Genomic DNA, 15,861 nt, shown 5'->3' on the forward strand with positions numbered 1-15,861 from the left:
GCTCCGGGTCTCGTCCTCACTGGAAAGCTCGCACCACGTCCCTCTTTTAACAGGACGCACAGGTTAATCAAAGTGCATAACAGCCAGAGGCAGATACCAGCCCTCACACACGAGGTGTCCTTAGAGTTTGCGAGCTGCGTGCAGGAGTCTACTACACACCACCACCTGCAGGAAAAGACGACGGCGCTGTGTGTTGTTGTTCACCGTCAGCTGTTTCCCTTCCTAGCTCAGGATTGGCTCAACGATCGTGAGGCACGTGACCTGGGCGTGGAAAAGGTGGCCGTGACGCCCAGTAGCATGTGGAGAAACTAAAACATCATAAATCATGTAAACCACTGCCGAAGAACTGAACAATGAACGGGCTTGCATTGTTATTGCATTTTGTCAGACGTTGTTCATTATAAGACGTGATGTGTGAGATAAAACTGGAAGTGCTGGATTTATTTTGTTGATTTGTGCCTTAAAAGCAAAGAAGAAATATTTTTAATTATAATAATCTATTCATTGATACATCAAGGTAAAAAAAATATTAAATTATCATTAATCTAGCCAAAGAATTATTCTGTGGTGTTATTATGTTTTTAAATTACGAATTAATAGTAACATTTAAAAATTGCAAAAATTACTAAATCAATTTAAATAATGTTTTTAAATTGTATTTGGTGTTATTCCATTTACTTATGTGTCTGCCCATCATATTCCATCTAATTGTCTGTTGTTTTGTCTTTTATTCTAAAAACAAACAACCCCACCCATTCTGCATGACAGATTTGATGCAACATCTCATGAAATGAAATGAAAGAGGTTTGATCAGCCTTCTACAGAGAGATGCTTGAGTCCACCAAAGACCAGGTTCATTAGTGATCTAAGACGTTTGTAAGCTTAGGTGGAATTGTTTCCAGTGTCTATACAACAACTGTATGATAGCTTTTCGCAAGGCTGTTTCCCTCACTTTGTACAGTCATTTTTGTTTACATAATATATTTTAATATATGAACAGTGATACTATAACTTGCATTACCAAGTATCAATAACAGTGCTAACATCTGGTGTAAAATTTGTAGTAATTTAGTAGGGAAAACAGATATGCCAACTTACTCAGAGATGTCTAGAAACTTGTTGGCACAGTAAATATATTTTTATTAATTGACTTGTGAAGTACTGGAAAACTAGACTAATTAGAAACCATTTTATATTGTTAATTCTCAGCAAGGTAGGCAGTCCTTTACTAGGCAGAGTCTACTTAGGGTTAGCTAGTTTTCACTAATGACTTTATTTAAGAAACAAATAATTCATTAATGCTTTCATCAGTAATAAGCTGTTATTTGCATGAAGAAGACTTTTTGCATTGCCAGGTTGTGTCTACCTCCATAACAGGCTCTGTTTATTTATCTAGCAGATTTACTAGTGAGATACAACCTGCTTGTAATTGCAAACATGGCAGTCTAAAGGGCGTTTTATTAAGGTATCATTACTGATTTGATAAACATTAGTAAATTATTTATTAACTATTAACCAGGCCATTAGTGAGAACCCTTTTTTTTTGATTAGCCTAAACCTTATTGTGGAGTTGTAACCTAGACACCCACATCTAAAATCCAGACCGTTTTGACTCTGAGGAGACCCAGAAGTGCAAAAGTCTGGACGAGAGCAAACATTTATTGTATTTATTGTATTTAGGGAACACGGAAACAGAAGTAGGAACGAAGAACTCTGCGGTATGTTTCAGCCCGAACCGATTTTCAGAGCGGACCATCAAGAAGTCGGAGTGCTGATCATTTAGGTAAAGAAATGTCAAATCAAACACTCGTACATTTTCTGTGACACTTAGATGTAACATTCAGGCTCATTTATGTAACTGCTAGACAACCTACATGCTACATAAATAAACGGCTGAAACTATAGTTCATTTAATGGTCTTACCATGTGGCTCTACGTGTCCGCTCAATAACTGTCTCTGCTGGCTGGAACAGCTACAGTTAGCTAACATTAACAAAAACTTTATACAGTAATTGTGATTTATTGGCCTCTTAATGCGTCACATGTGTTAGCGAGTTAGCATTACCTTACTGATTAGACTTGTAGACTAGATTTGTATTTATTTATAACGGAAGTCAAAACACTTACACAGCAACTTAAAGGTAACCTCGGTTAGCTTATTTGCTCACAGTTAAAATGACGTTAGCTAACCCAGCTGTTGCGTGTCCACAACAGCAGTTAACTTGACGTCAAGTTAGCCGTTATCTGTGTGGATAGCCGCCCGTTGGACCAGAAATGCCCAAAAAGAAAACCGGTGCCCGGAAAAAAGCTGAGAGTCGTAAAGAGCGAGAGAAACAGAGTCGAGCCAACCGGGAACATGTCGATGTGGCCAAACACCCCTGCAACTTTAACATGGTATGTAGCTACTGAAGCTAATACACGACAAGACAATGCTTGAACTGTCATACATTACAATTCTGTTTCTTACGTTGTTTCTTTATTGTCTTCTGTTTTGTAGGATTGTGACAAATGTCAGAGGTAAGTGACTATTGATTGTGGTCAGGTATAATCAGTTATGGAAGGTAACTAAATACATTTACTCAACTTAAGTACAATTTTGGACTACTTGTAGTTTAATGTACTTGAGTATTCCGATTATTAATATAAAATATAAATCAATTAATAGATTGAAATGGGCCATTCTGCATAATGAGTACTTTAAGTATATTTTGATGCTAATACTTGTATTTTTAATTGAGAATACAGGACTTTTACTTGTAACAGGGTATTTTTACACTGTGGTATTGCTACCGTTACTTAAGTGAAAGATCCGAGTACATCTTCCACCACTGGCTATAAGTAGACTATCGCTTTTTCTCCCTGTGATGTCGCCTGGTAGAAAACAGAAGAACAGAGCTTTCTGCTACTTCTGTAACTCTGTGCAGAAGCTGCCTGTCTGCGCTCAGTGTGGTGAGTAAACTGCAGTGAAATGTGTTTATGTTTACATGTCAGTTGCTTTAAATCATCTGACAAAACCTCTCTAATCTTACCGACGTCCAGAACCTGCCTATCCCTACTGAAGACATAAATCTTTAAAAACAGATAATGAATCTATACTTTTTAAGAAAGCTAAGTAAGTAAAACAGCTGATCACTGTAGTTTTTAACAATTGTTACTCAAACAGGAGTAGGTAGTGCATTTGTTTGGGGACTATTTTCAGCCACTGATTTGGAAATGTTTGTTTGTGTTGTCAGGCAAAACCAAGTGCATGAAGTCATCAGATTGTGTCATCAAACATCCTGGGATCCACAGCACTGGGATGGCCATGGTGGTAAGTTGGCATCATTTCTGAACTTATACAATCACACGGCAAGAATGCCTCTTTGTGTGGTGACCCCTCTGCACTTATCAGTCCTAATGGGGGCATTTGGTTGTTGTTGTAGCAATGTTAGAGCAGGTACAGTACAATAGTTATTGGTAATATTATGTGTTTGTTAACAATGTGTTTGGTTATTTTAGTTCAGACTAGTGTTTGCCAGTGTTTTTATTCATTAAGTATGCTTTTAGTGTGACATGTCTGAGTTTTATGCCCCATTTTCTATAATGCGCAATGAATCTCACTTATGGGAAATCATAAAAGTGACTTTGACCTTGAGTCTACTTGCGCAACGGTATCATACAGACTTGGTAAATATGATGGCATACAGTAGATACAATGAGCAAACATCAAGGGACTGAGATTGTGCAAGTAATATGTGCAAACACCAACACTATCGAAAATGTAAAATGTGTGCAAACTGCATTAGGCACTTACAGTGTTTATTAAGTTGTTCATCACTTCAGAGCAAGTGCCCATTATCACTCTTTGTCACTTTTGCAATTGTGCACTTTCTGCAAGTGTTGCAATATTGTGCGAGTACAATCCGGACCTAATCATTAAGGCCATAATGATGACAAAGAAACTGAAACACACTGTCCAAGTAGTATCAGATAGTGATATAAACAAAGTACAGCGTGCAAGTGATGAACGACAGCTCAGTGCGTACTACTTACTAAATTACAAAGCAAGTTGCAGGGTTTCAAATATTCTGCAATGTAGTACATTATTTTTTGTTTAAGGTCAATTTATTTATATTTATACAGTGGCTTCAGGAAAATAAACCATGGTAAACTCTTTGATTGTATTCCTTGTAATTTTCTTCTTGACCACAAGGGGGCAGTATGCGACTTCTGTGAAGCTTGGGTGTGCCACGGCAGGAAATGTCTGAGCACTCATGCCTGTGTGTGTCCTCTGACTGATGCAGACTGCATCGAGTGTGAACGCAGTGTGTGGGATCATGGTAAGACCCTCCCCCCTTTTGATTGAAATGCACCCCGTCAGATCAGTGTCAGCCTAACTGTTTAAACTTCCTGAACAGGAGGGCGAATCTTCCGCTGTTCCTTTTGTCAAAACTTCTTGTGTGAGGATGATCAGTTTGAGCACCAGGCAAGCTGCCAAGTCCTTCAGGCAGAGACATACAAATGTGAGTCATATAGCTTTCCTTTCACAATGTCATTTTTGTGGTTAATGGGGAAAGTAAATTGTATCTTATCCACTCCAGAGAATAATATCTAGAGGGTATGTGTGCAAAGGAGATTTAGATAATAAGATCATATTGTTTTGCCTTTTCCTGATTTTAGGTGTTTCTTGTAATAGACTGGGACAGCACTCCTGCCTGCGCTGTAAGGTGAGGGGAACATCTATCCTTACGTCAGAAAACACAGTGGAGGGAGCTTCTTGTGTCCAGTGTTTTTACAAATGTGTTAATCTGCTCATTAAGCCTCACTGAGCATTGTTACTTAAAACTACACCCACCTTATCGACTCACATCACAAAGTGTTTCTACAACAAAGAAGAACAACCCAACATCTCCACAACTAACGAGAGAGTCAAATGACATTCTCCTTCTCATTTGCTTTTTGCCCATAACAGGAAATATTCCAGGCATGCAGGAAACGTGCAACTGAAACTAAACACTAAAATAGAAGAGAGCAGCAAGAGATCACTCAGATAAGATCCTGCTTCCCCCCCCCACTTTGTTGGGATAGAGCAGTGTGTAATTTGTTTACATGACTACATGAAATGGTTGAAATTACGAGGCAGCTTATGACGGTATTCGTTGGTTAAGCAATTTCACTGATGTAGCATAAATATACACAGACACACATACGCACAGACATACACAGACATACACACACACACACTGGAAGTACATCTTAGAAACGTTGTGCAGACATAGAATCCACCGTAGCAGAAACAAGACATCCACTGCTGATTTCATTAAAGGATAGATTCACATTTGTTCAACTCTGTCTCTAAACAGATCTCACATACGTACGTTTAAAAGGTTATTGGAAACACAAAGAGGGAATTTTGTACTTAAAACACTGATTTTGTTAATGCTTCATATTGGCTTCAGTTGAGCAAGGACTTCAGATTTTGTCCCTCGTCTTTTACCACGTTAGGAAGGGATATCTTCAGGACGGGGAATGACCACAGTGGGAGTGTTATATTAAGATTGACTTGAAATCCAAATGTTTTCTTTTAAAGCTTGTAGATCATTTAGGGTCCCATCAGGAAAAAATGAAAACTATATTGACTCCTAACGGTTACATAAGTACAGCTGCTGTGGCACAACAGCAGTGTGACACAACACAAAGTCTGTAAAGTGAGTCATCATTCAGTCTTTGTAAGACAACAGTTTGGTTGTCACCTTTGTCTTTAACCGAGACATAAAATGAAAATAGGAAATTTACAGGAGGAGAAAAGACAGCTGGTAAATTCTGAACAGAGCAGGTGAGAAGACGATGAAGATGGATGAGCTTACTCGTCTAAACAAGGCTGAGGAGTCATTTGATTCCATTCTCATATTTCAAACTAGAATATGTCAAGGTAGCGCGCGCGCGCGCGTGTGTGTGTGTGTGTGTGTGTGTGTGTGTGTGGTGTGTGTGTACTGTTAACATTTCCATGTGATGATTTGCACGATATTTTCAACTGTGTCCTCTCAGGCCTGTTACTGTGACGACCACGCCAAGAGTAAGGTCTTCAAACAGGAGAAAGGAAAAGCTCCACCCTGCCCCAAGTGTGGTCACGAGACCCAAGAGACCAAAGACCTCAGCATGTCCAGTGAGTCTCACATGAAACCTTTTAAAACGTCTGAAAGTTGTTGTTTCCTGTAAAGCTGCTCTTTGGAGGAAGTTGCAGTGGCTTCGACTTCCCTGCTAAATCATGATTTTAAAAATGAAACAAAGATTGTGAAAACGTTTTCTAGAAATGAACCTTTTTCCCGTAAAAATTCGTAATAGTTTCCTCAAAACATTGTTTGTCTACTCTGAGACAATGTGGGCTAAAAAATGCTTCTCTCGTGTATTAGATTGCCTTTGGCTCCTTGGCATCCTTGAGCATTGAAATCGTAGTTTGACAAATAAACTCAAGTAAAATAAATTTCAACTACAAGTTCATCTGAACATGAACATGATTTTCTCAAATTTGCCGAAACACAGGGTGTACATCACCTGGCTTTTCTGTCACTTCTCCGTCCCGTTTATGAAACCAGAGCTAATGCCACGTCTGTGTGTTCTCTGCAGCTCGCACGTTGAAGTTTGGCCGCCAGGCCGGTGCTGACGATGACGACGACTATTATTACGACGGAGCATCAGGGTACGATTCCTACTGGAAGAACTTAGCATCTGGAAGCAAAGACCAACAGGACAACTATGGAGAGGATGATGAGGATGAGGAAGATGAGGATGAGGAGGAGGAGGATGATGAGGAGGAGGAAGAGGAAGATGACGAAGATGAGGAAGAAGAAGGTGAAGAGGAAAAGGCTGCTGCTGCTGCCGTGGCTGGTCTTAAACTGGACGGGACCGCCTGAGCTGAGACAGAGACTGGAGGAGCCTGCACAGTCCCATAGAGCCAGTGATCCTCAGCAGATGTTCACTTGTTACAAGTCAGGAGTGAATAAGGACGTTCATGTAAAATGTAGAATACAGTTGGTATAACTAGGGCCGAGTATCGATACAATACCCACATATCTCTCGCTCTGAGGAATATAAATGTGTTTTTCTATAAAACCCACACAAGCAGCCGCACAAGATTATGAATGTGACAAGACATTCAATGCCAACTTTTGGTACCTGTTACTAAATGCTATAGTGCTATGGACACATTTCAAAGTACTGAGGTTTCTACATTCAGTCCTAGAGACGACTTCTCGTCTGCTTTTGTTGTTACGTTCAGGGCTGATTGATGCACCAGAGGCTCCGGGGCCAAAATAAGCTGTAGCTTAGCTTTTGACTCCTTTTTGTGTGAACAGATCATTTATCCAAACTTGACCCAAAAGCTGAAAGTGAATTTGTTAAACCTGCAGTTTGGTCATTATTTCTAAAAAATGTGATCTTGTGTTAAGGCCAGCGATTAGATGATTCGTACAGAAATACAAGTGAACTTCTTCTTACCCCCCCATGATATTTTGTAATGTAGTAGGTCATCTTTTAAGCATCTGACGTGCTCCAGCTGTCGGTCACGAAAACAGTCTGTGTATGCAGAAGATGAATGGGACTTTTACCTCTGCAGCCATTCCAGTTCATCATACATCAATAATCCTTGAGGCTCTCATGGTTTGAGTCCACATTGAGTCCACTTTAGTGGTGTATATCCCCAAACAAATTCGCAGTTGATGAAATCACCACAAACCAGCTGCTCCACAATGAATTTGGGGCCTTCTGCGGCTGCGGGGCGGTAATCCAGCCCTGGTTACTGTGTGAAATAAAACGTTATGATCATGATGAGTCTTCACGGTGTAATAACTGTTGTTCTGCTGAGGAATCCATCTGCAATTTAGCATGGTAATTGATTGGGTTTACCCTGCAACACCCAGCTTGTTCAAACAACTTGATACATGTGCCCTGCTCCTTGTAAACACTGCATTTGTTGACGTGTTTGTGTTTAATATGTCAATAAATATTAAAATCCTATTTGACTTGAGCATTTATGGCTCCGATGACTGATATACTATTTATATGTGCCATATATAAAAAACCCTGCTGCCCTGACACGTACCGGTGTGCAACAACGCATTGGTGTAGAACAAAGTGACGAATCAGAGGAGGAGTGAACGTCAGCTCCACATGAAGATATCAGGGCGTGTGTGAGTCGGTCTCAGGGGCGAAATCTGGAGGGCACTCACGCTCGTCTGAAGTGTTAACAGTAACACAGGACCCGGACCAATGACACTGAGGAGCTTTGTTGGAACAAGTGAAATGCAAAAATGTGATCTTGGCCTGCGACTGGCGCTGCGCTGATGACGGACATCATGACGGCGCTCCCGGTGATCCACGTCCAGACCACATGCCCCGGAGACCCGCGAGCGGTGAGCTTACTTTCTGTGTGTGTGTGTGTGTGTGTGACAGAGGTGTAGTCAACCTGTAGCCTAACTACACCTGATTTTTGGACTTGTAGTAGGAGTACAAGTAGCGTTTTTCATTTAGTAAGACAGAAAGGTGGCAAAATCTAGAAATAGTACGTAATGATCGGAGGTGTGTCAAACTGGTGTCCCACGTGGGCCCACGGGACACATTTCAGCTGTTGTCGGCGAAGCGTGTCCCATTACTGTTATTTGGTTAAAACCAAACACGGCACCAGTCCTGTCACTGGTTTACTTTCACTTTCTGTTGGTGCAGAAGACGCGATCTGGTGCAACAACCTCCTCCTACTGTTGAGCTTTTATGTGAGGGTCGCTGCAGACAACAAACTAACAAACAAACAAACATCTGCACAGAGGTGTTGAAGTGCGGGAGAATGAAGAGGAGACACGTGCACACCTGGCATTTACCTGTTGCTTGTTTGATTTGTCAAGTCATGTGGAGGCTTTTGTGATCAGTTAAGTCAAGACATAGTACTATAATTTGAGTTACTTATACTTTACTGAAGTAGCTTGTTCCCATTTTTATGCTACAGTACCTCTACTCCCAGTAGTACTACCATAATGTAAAAATACCCCATAACAAGTACAGGGCTAACATTCAAAGACTTATTGTAGCAAAAATACACAAGTATTATCAGCAAAATGTACTTACAACATCAACGTTAACATATTTATTATGCAGAATGCTCCCATCCAGAGTATTACTAAATGTATTGTAATATTATACATTATTTCAGAGTGTAATATTATTCATGCTACATTGTATTATTGGATATTATTCCGCAATGTTGTAATTTGTCACATAATTAACACACTCCTGGTTAGTTTAATAATAAAACCCTGCATCATATTTTAGAGGCTCCTCGCGTGTTTTGTGTGTAAAATCTAAATCTGAAAGTAACTAGTAACTAAAGATGTCAGATGAATGTAGTGGAGTAGAAGTACCAAGCAGCATACAATGACAATACTCAAGTAAAGTACAAGAACCTCCTTAAGATCATACCAGACATATAAAAAAGAATCGCTACTCGCTTGGAATAATAATTTGTCAACGATAATAAACTGTGATGCTGAGCGAGAGCAGTGTGCGGGATCTTCTTTTTCCCAAGTTGATAGTTGGATGTTCGAATAGAAAAATATTATTATCCAAAATCTTACTTCAGTAAAAGTGCTTTCACTTAAGTATTAACAGTAAAATGTTGCAGGTCAAGAGGGGAGCAAATTCAAACTAATTGATATACTGTTGGAAGAGTTATTCAGTGAATCAAAGCAAAAAACTTTTCTAAAAGAAAGCATAGTGTGTCAAAAGTGTTTTCCACTTTACTTTTCAGCATCACATCAGGGTCAGGCAGCCTAAACATCTCAACAATGCCGCTGTCCCAGATTTACCACTGTGAAACATGGTGCATTACTCCATGTTGAAGGCAGCGTACAGTGAGTGGCCGATTGGTTAACAGAAACAACTCTTCTGAAAACAGATTGATCGTTTAAGTCATTTATAAAGCAGAAATGTTAATAGCATACCGTTAGTTGCAGCTCTACATTGTATAGCCTGCTGTCAACATAATACTATCAACAACCTTAATCCAGCGTAGCCCAGCACAAGGTATTCTGTATTGCGCAAGGCGTCACCTAATTAAACAGGAGAGATACACCATGTCCTTTTTACCAGAGGCGTGGCACAACTACCATTTGTGTTCAGTCAAAAGTTGAATTTCATTTCAGATTTTTCCAAAGTGAGACACTCTTAGTGCATTCTGCAACAGACACATCACCTGAACAATGATCTGAACAGTACACACCTCAAACATGCAGCCAGTCATTAAATCAAAGGGCTATTTGAAAACATATTAAATCTGATTCACGCCCTTCAAATGGCTCACAGATGCTTTGCGTCACAAACACCCAGCTGCTCACTGATGACTGCAGTCAATCAGGAGTCAGGAAACAAAGTTTATAATACCACCCCTGATGCTAGGCTATGTCAATTAGCCTTCCTGTCTGGGTGTGCAGAAGATAAAAGAGACCTCAGTATCAAATTTCAAAATGTATGTAGACGTGAATTCACAGTACAGTAAAGTTTGGTAAAAAGGTAAATATAAAAATGCACTCTCAAAGGTTATGGATGGTGTTTCTGGACTTTAGAAATATGGAAATACACAGATCACAAAATCTATGTCTGCATGGGAACCTGTTGTGCATAAAAGCAACATGATGAAAATAGGGGTTACTGGGATGTAACCTCAGTTCCAGAGTCGCCCTCTGATGGGCCTGACAGATCTATGCACTCACTGCCAAATCAGGTGGCAACATGTCCCATACCTGTTGAGAACAAGAGGCAAACTGGGCACAGTTAGAGGGCCACGAACATAAAACATAAAACTGCATGTCCAGGCAAAGACTGCTTCTATTTCACTCACGCGCTGCCCTCCAACGGGGGTTAGCTTATGGTGTACACTGAAGATGAAAGCTATCAGGGATGAGATGCACTCGCTGCTTTGCCTGAATATGCAGGGATGTCAGCCCGAGCCAAACCACACTGAGCACTGAATCAACCACAGAACTGGAGGACGTCTCTCTGAGTCATTTAGGATTTCAAAAGATTAGTGGACTAAACGATTAGTTCACCAACAAAAATGTTATTGTCAACTATTTTGATAACTGATTATTACTTTCAGTTCTTTTTAAGCTTCCGGTCTCTCTAATGTGAGAATTTGATGCTTTTCCTTATCATATATGACATTAAACTGACTATCTTTGAGATTTGGACTGTTGGTTGGATGAAACTAATAAGTTAAATCAGCTGCCAATGAGCATCATAAGCCTTGTAGGTTGAGGGGGCTCACACACTCTTGACTCCCCAAGTCTGGAGAGGGAGATGTGCATCTGATAGGCCAATGGACGTTATCTTGTCACTGTCCAAAAATATTTAGCTCTATTAGTGAGAGGTGGGTGTGTAGTGGAGCAGCAGAGGGTTAAGGCGCTTCCAGGCAACGAACTGCTAACGCTGCGATGTTGGTGCCGTGGCAAACTGACATCTGACTAGCTGACAGCAGTTCTTGGTCTCTAGGGGCAATATGTGTCTTTGCATAGCAGTGAGATTCAAGTCCCCATGAATTAAAACTACATACTCGTATATAATGTTGCGGCAGTTCAGGGGATGAAAATACAGAGAAAGCCTGAATGGAGAATGATGCTGTTTAACCAGAGAATCAGTTACTTTGGCAAATCACATACACAGCTGTTTTTAATTTCAGTATAAGTTGGGTTCCTCTGATAAGCCCTTAAGTATATTTCTTCTTTTTTTGTTTTATTTTATTTTAAACACAAAATAAAGAACTAAAAAATAAAATAAAATAAAAACAACTTGTCAAAGATTAAATCTTGCAGCCTCAAGACTAATATTCAAAATCACAAAGACAAGGAAAAGCTTCCTTGTGCTGTGTGTGATTGAAGAGGTGCTGTTGAAGTCAAGAAAATATTAGCAGCATTAAAAGGTGCTTGTGGGTCAATTCAGAGCCAAACTGAATTTACTGAACAAACTAAAACTGAAATAGGTTTACTGGTTACAGTGGATGGTGAATTCAGAGTGAGCCGAAATTATAAATGAAATCAAATGAATTTCAAATATGTATTTTTGTTGCCTAGGGTCTTATGAGTGCATGTTTGACCTTTAAAACATGTGCCGTTTGGTTTTATCACATTGATAACAATGAAATACAAGTGCTATGCTCTTAAATAAAGTAGCATAGAGATAAAATAGACAGCACTTCTTCACTCTTCACATTCAAGCGAGATTACACATGAACATTTTTCCTTGTTTTATTTGCAGAAAGGCGTCCAGTTCCAGTCGACCTGTAACCTGTGCCGAGAGAGCCACAAAACTCAGGTCTGGCTTTGTTTCTTAGTTCTGAGGTAGGCATACAGTGTGTGACTTGTTTGTTAAATTTTGGTTATCATACTTACAAAAGGCTGGGGAAAAAAACCCCACACTAACCAAATACAGCACAGGTTGAGTCAGATATTCTACATTATTCATGAGAGAAAATATTAACAACAAAAGATCCTTTTTGTTTATAGTTACATGAAATGGCAAAAGGAGTGTGTCAGGTACAAAGATTCAGTAGCTCTTTGAAATTGAGTAATGTTCTTTCATTGAAGAAAAAAAAATCATTCATACAAGCATAAATGGCGAGTTGAAACTGGGAAAGTTTCCTCAGATGGGAATCATTTTGTATCCACATAACACCTGCATGACTTTGAAGGACATGAACATGTCTACAAATGAAGTGTTAAAGTAAAGTAAAGCATCTGTCTGCAAGATACAGTCTGTTGCAAGGACCCAAGCCATCAAAAAGACGTCCGCATTCTCATAAATAATATGTATTGCAATCATTGTCTCTTCGCTCTCTTAAAGCTTCTTGAGTACATCTGCGTGCGCTGCTTCTGTACCTGGTACAGAAATTGTACAGAAGTGCCTGGACATGCTGAAACCCACCATTGAGGTGAGAGAAGGTATCAAATTGAATTAAAATTTGGTTTATCTATTTTTATATATGTTTATCTCTTCTCTTCTCTATCTTATGAGAAAATATATATATAGACATTTGTTTTATACTGTAGAAATCTTATTTTTATGTTCATTGATACTTTGTTAACTCTTTCCTGTAATTCTTTTTACACATGTCGTGGATATTTTTTTGTTTAATATGTGTCCAATTGTATTGTTTCTTCCAGAAATCTGACGCTATGCTGTATGCTCCGTCAACTAATGACGTTGAAGTAAGTTGTAAAAGTACATGTTGAAATATCGGTTTTGATTTCAGCAAGGGAAAAAAATGAAAAGATCAGAGGATGTGTCTGCACACTTCAATGATGTTCCAATGTAATTTGGATACTAAACTTAACAAACTTAACTGTACTTTCTTATTGTCAACAAATCCTACGAAAACAACCAAAACTAACAATGAATTGATCGCACTAACAAGTATTATATGTGCAGCCAAAGCCTGGGGGTGTCACAGATCAAAACCATTAAAAACACACCAATGAGCCAAACTGTTGCACTGGGTGTCATGCTCTCTTATTACAATGAACGTGGGCTCGGTCGTTTATTTAAAGTGTATCAATCCACAGATGAAAATAGTCCCCGACAAATGCACCACTTCCTCCTGATTGAGTCGGTTGGTTGGTCCAACACTTTGGTCCAAGTACCTCGACATTATTAGATAAATTGCCATTCATAGTCCCCAGAAAAATGAATCCTAATGACTGTGATGATCTTTGACTTCTTCTAGCGCCACCATGAGGTTGACAATTGCAGCTTTGAGTTGAATGTCTCAACTATTTGATAGATTGCCATGAAATTTGGTTCACATGTCCCCAACAGAATGAATTCTAATAACTTTGTAGGTCCCCTGATGTTTCATATTGCGCCATCACCTGGTCAAAATGTTCACTCGTGTAATACTGTGGTTTATAACTTTTTATTTCCATCAGCCTCAGCTGTACTTTGTTTGCGCTAATTAGCAAATGTTAGCATGCCTGTTTGCTTAAAGCACCACCCTAAGTACAGCCTCACAGAGCCGCATGGCTGTAGACTTTAGTCTTGTTTAAACAACATATAACAGACAGGGTCGTCTTTCCATGGGATTTGTTGATGATAAGAAAAACAGAGTAATGCCAACTTTATCCTTTAAGATTGAAGCACCACATAGGCATTAGCTTACAAACACATTTTCTATTTATCATGCAGCACAATAATTGTCTTGCTAAGAGAACAGTGGTGCTTAAAATAATTCAGATTATATCTTGATTTGTGAGCATGATGTGCAGAAGGCCAACAACAGCTACAAAAACGTGGGAGTTCTTGTTAATATTAACTGTTAATGTGACACATTTGTGACTGTGTGTGTCCATACTGAGGCATTTCTCTCTCTCCTAGGAGAATTGTAAAATGATGTCGCTCAGATGTTACATCATGGAGTTGATAATGGTCCTCAATGAAGAAGAAGTTAAGGATAATAAAGTTAATTGCATCTTTGATTTCAATAAGACACTGGATCAGCAAGCCAACTATGTAAGTCCTGTTTACAAAATCCTCCTTGGAGTGTCTGTACTTATTATACTTATAAACTTAAAATAAGCCTTCTTTTTTAATTGCCTGCCACTCTCACATAACCACTAATGAAATATTTTTCTTATGGTTATTAACATCCCCAAGTCAATGCTGATAAATTAATTTATACTACATTACACAAAGCTTCAGTGTCACATTAACCTTTATTTGTATCTTCAATGTTTGTTTGTTTTTTTTATGAATTTTATTCGTGTTTAAAAATATGTTTTATTGTGACTCTTTTGAATTTCAGGTTGGCTGTCCACCATGTGAGGCATACTCTCTTAAAGATATTACAATGTTCCTGCACAGACTAAATAACCTTTTGGAAGAATTTACTTCAAAAACTCATAGTACGTAATATGATGTAAATACTGTAAGCTTCAAATGTGTATTTGTATATATTTGTATAGAATTGTGGCTCTGTTTTGGTTTTGTAAATATCACATTGTAACTATGTCAGACTGTGACAAACCAATGCCGCCCTGCATTGTGTAATATAGATAGACTACACTGAATTTGATGGGTAACGTAACAGTTTATATGTATAGGATGACATGGAACAGTTCTGAAAGATGTATCAGGAAGTAGCCTACAGTAGCAGCATGTACTGTTTATACAGATTATTAAACTCACTGCTAAACACTACTGAATGTAGTACCTATTATCAAGTAAATGCCCAATGAACTCCAGTATCTTGAGAATAGTTGCTCACTCCAGTAAATAATATATCCCAACTGTATGTAATCTTTCATTTTATTTATTTTATCTGTCTTTTATCTTAGTATACCACTCTCAAGTGTTTGTCAAAAGGTTTTTATGTGTTAGTGGGCAATCAGACTGAAAACAGCCCTGTGTTAAAGTGGTTGCGTTGGGAGGGGCACGTTGCGTCAGATACTGCTGAGACATTAAATGTGATGCAGAAAGGACAGTTTAGAGATCTGTGACTTTGAAGGCTTATAAGACACCAAAGCATTTTACAAATCTGGAAAGTTACCACGATGGCATTAGCGGTATCTTTCGCACCGCCGACCGGTAAGCCTGTGTTTTTTTTTTTGTATTGAAGTCCCCTGCGTTTGCACCCTAAAATGTCAACGAACTGGCCTCATTCAAAATAATTAGGTTTGTGCGTTTTTCCACGCAGGGCTAAAGTTGGTCTGAACATGGCTGGTCTGTGTGTCCTTGAAGTCTAACAAACACTTGTAAAGATCATTTTTAAAAAATATGTAAAATTGTGCATTCGTTACATCCATGTTTGTTTGCTAGCAGTCTTCTTCTTCACTGCCTTTGTTGGCACAT

General features: G+C 39.0%; 2 protein-coding genes across 3 annotated transcripts; both read left to right on the forward strand.

Moving 5' to 3' along the window:
- Positions 1-1,747: 1,747 nt before the first annotated feature.
- znf330 (zinc finger protein 330) lies at positions 1,748-7,995 on the forward strand. 2 transcript variants are annotated; one of them, XM_070918908.1, is made up of 10 exons: positions 1,748-1,783; positions 2,215-2,394; positions 2,498-2,517; positions 2,879-2,949; positions 3,234-3,310; positions 4,193-4,319; positions 4,398-4,502; positions 4,660-4,706; positions 6,028-6,145; positions 6,607-7,995. In XM_070918908.1, the coding sequence occupies exons 2-10, from the start codon at positions 2,275-2,277 to the stop codon at positions 6,891-6,893; spliced, it is 972 nt and encodes a 323-aa protein (XP_070775009.1). In that variant the 5' UTR covers positions 1,748-1,783; positions 2,215-2,274; the 3' UTR covers positions 6,894-7,995. The 2 variants fall into 2 exon arrangements, with proteins under 2 accessions (XP_070775009.1, XP_070775017.1); XM_070918916.1 differs by having other exon boundaries at positions 1,754-1,783; positions 2,257-2,394.
- Positions 7,996-8,196: 201 nt separating this feature from the next.
- On the forward strand, positions 8,197-15,276 carry il15 (interleukin 15). The gene is made up of 6 exons (XM_070923932.1): positions 8,197-8,390; positions 12,277-12,359; positions 12,862-12,949; positions 13,182-13,226; positions 14,389-14,523; positions 14,816-15,276. The coding sequence occupies exons 1-6, from the start codon at positions 8,322-8,324 to the stop codon at positions 14,921-14,923; spliced, it is 528 nt and encodes a 175-aa protein (XP_070780033.1). The 5' UTR covers positions 8,197-8,321; the 3' UTR covers positions 14,924-15,276.
- The last annotated feature ends 585 nt before the right edge of the window (positions 15,277-15,861 follow it).

The sequence above is a fragment of the Enoplosus armatus genome, chromosome 2 (genome assembly GCF_043641665.1).
Source record: "Enoplosus armatus isolate fEnoArm2 chromosome 2, fEnoArm2.hap1, whole genome shotgun sequence".
Classification (NCBI taxonomy): Eukaryota; Metazoa; Chordata; class Actinopteri; order Centrarchiformes; family Enoplosidae; genus Enoplosus; species Enoplosus armatus.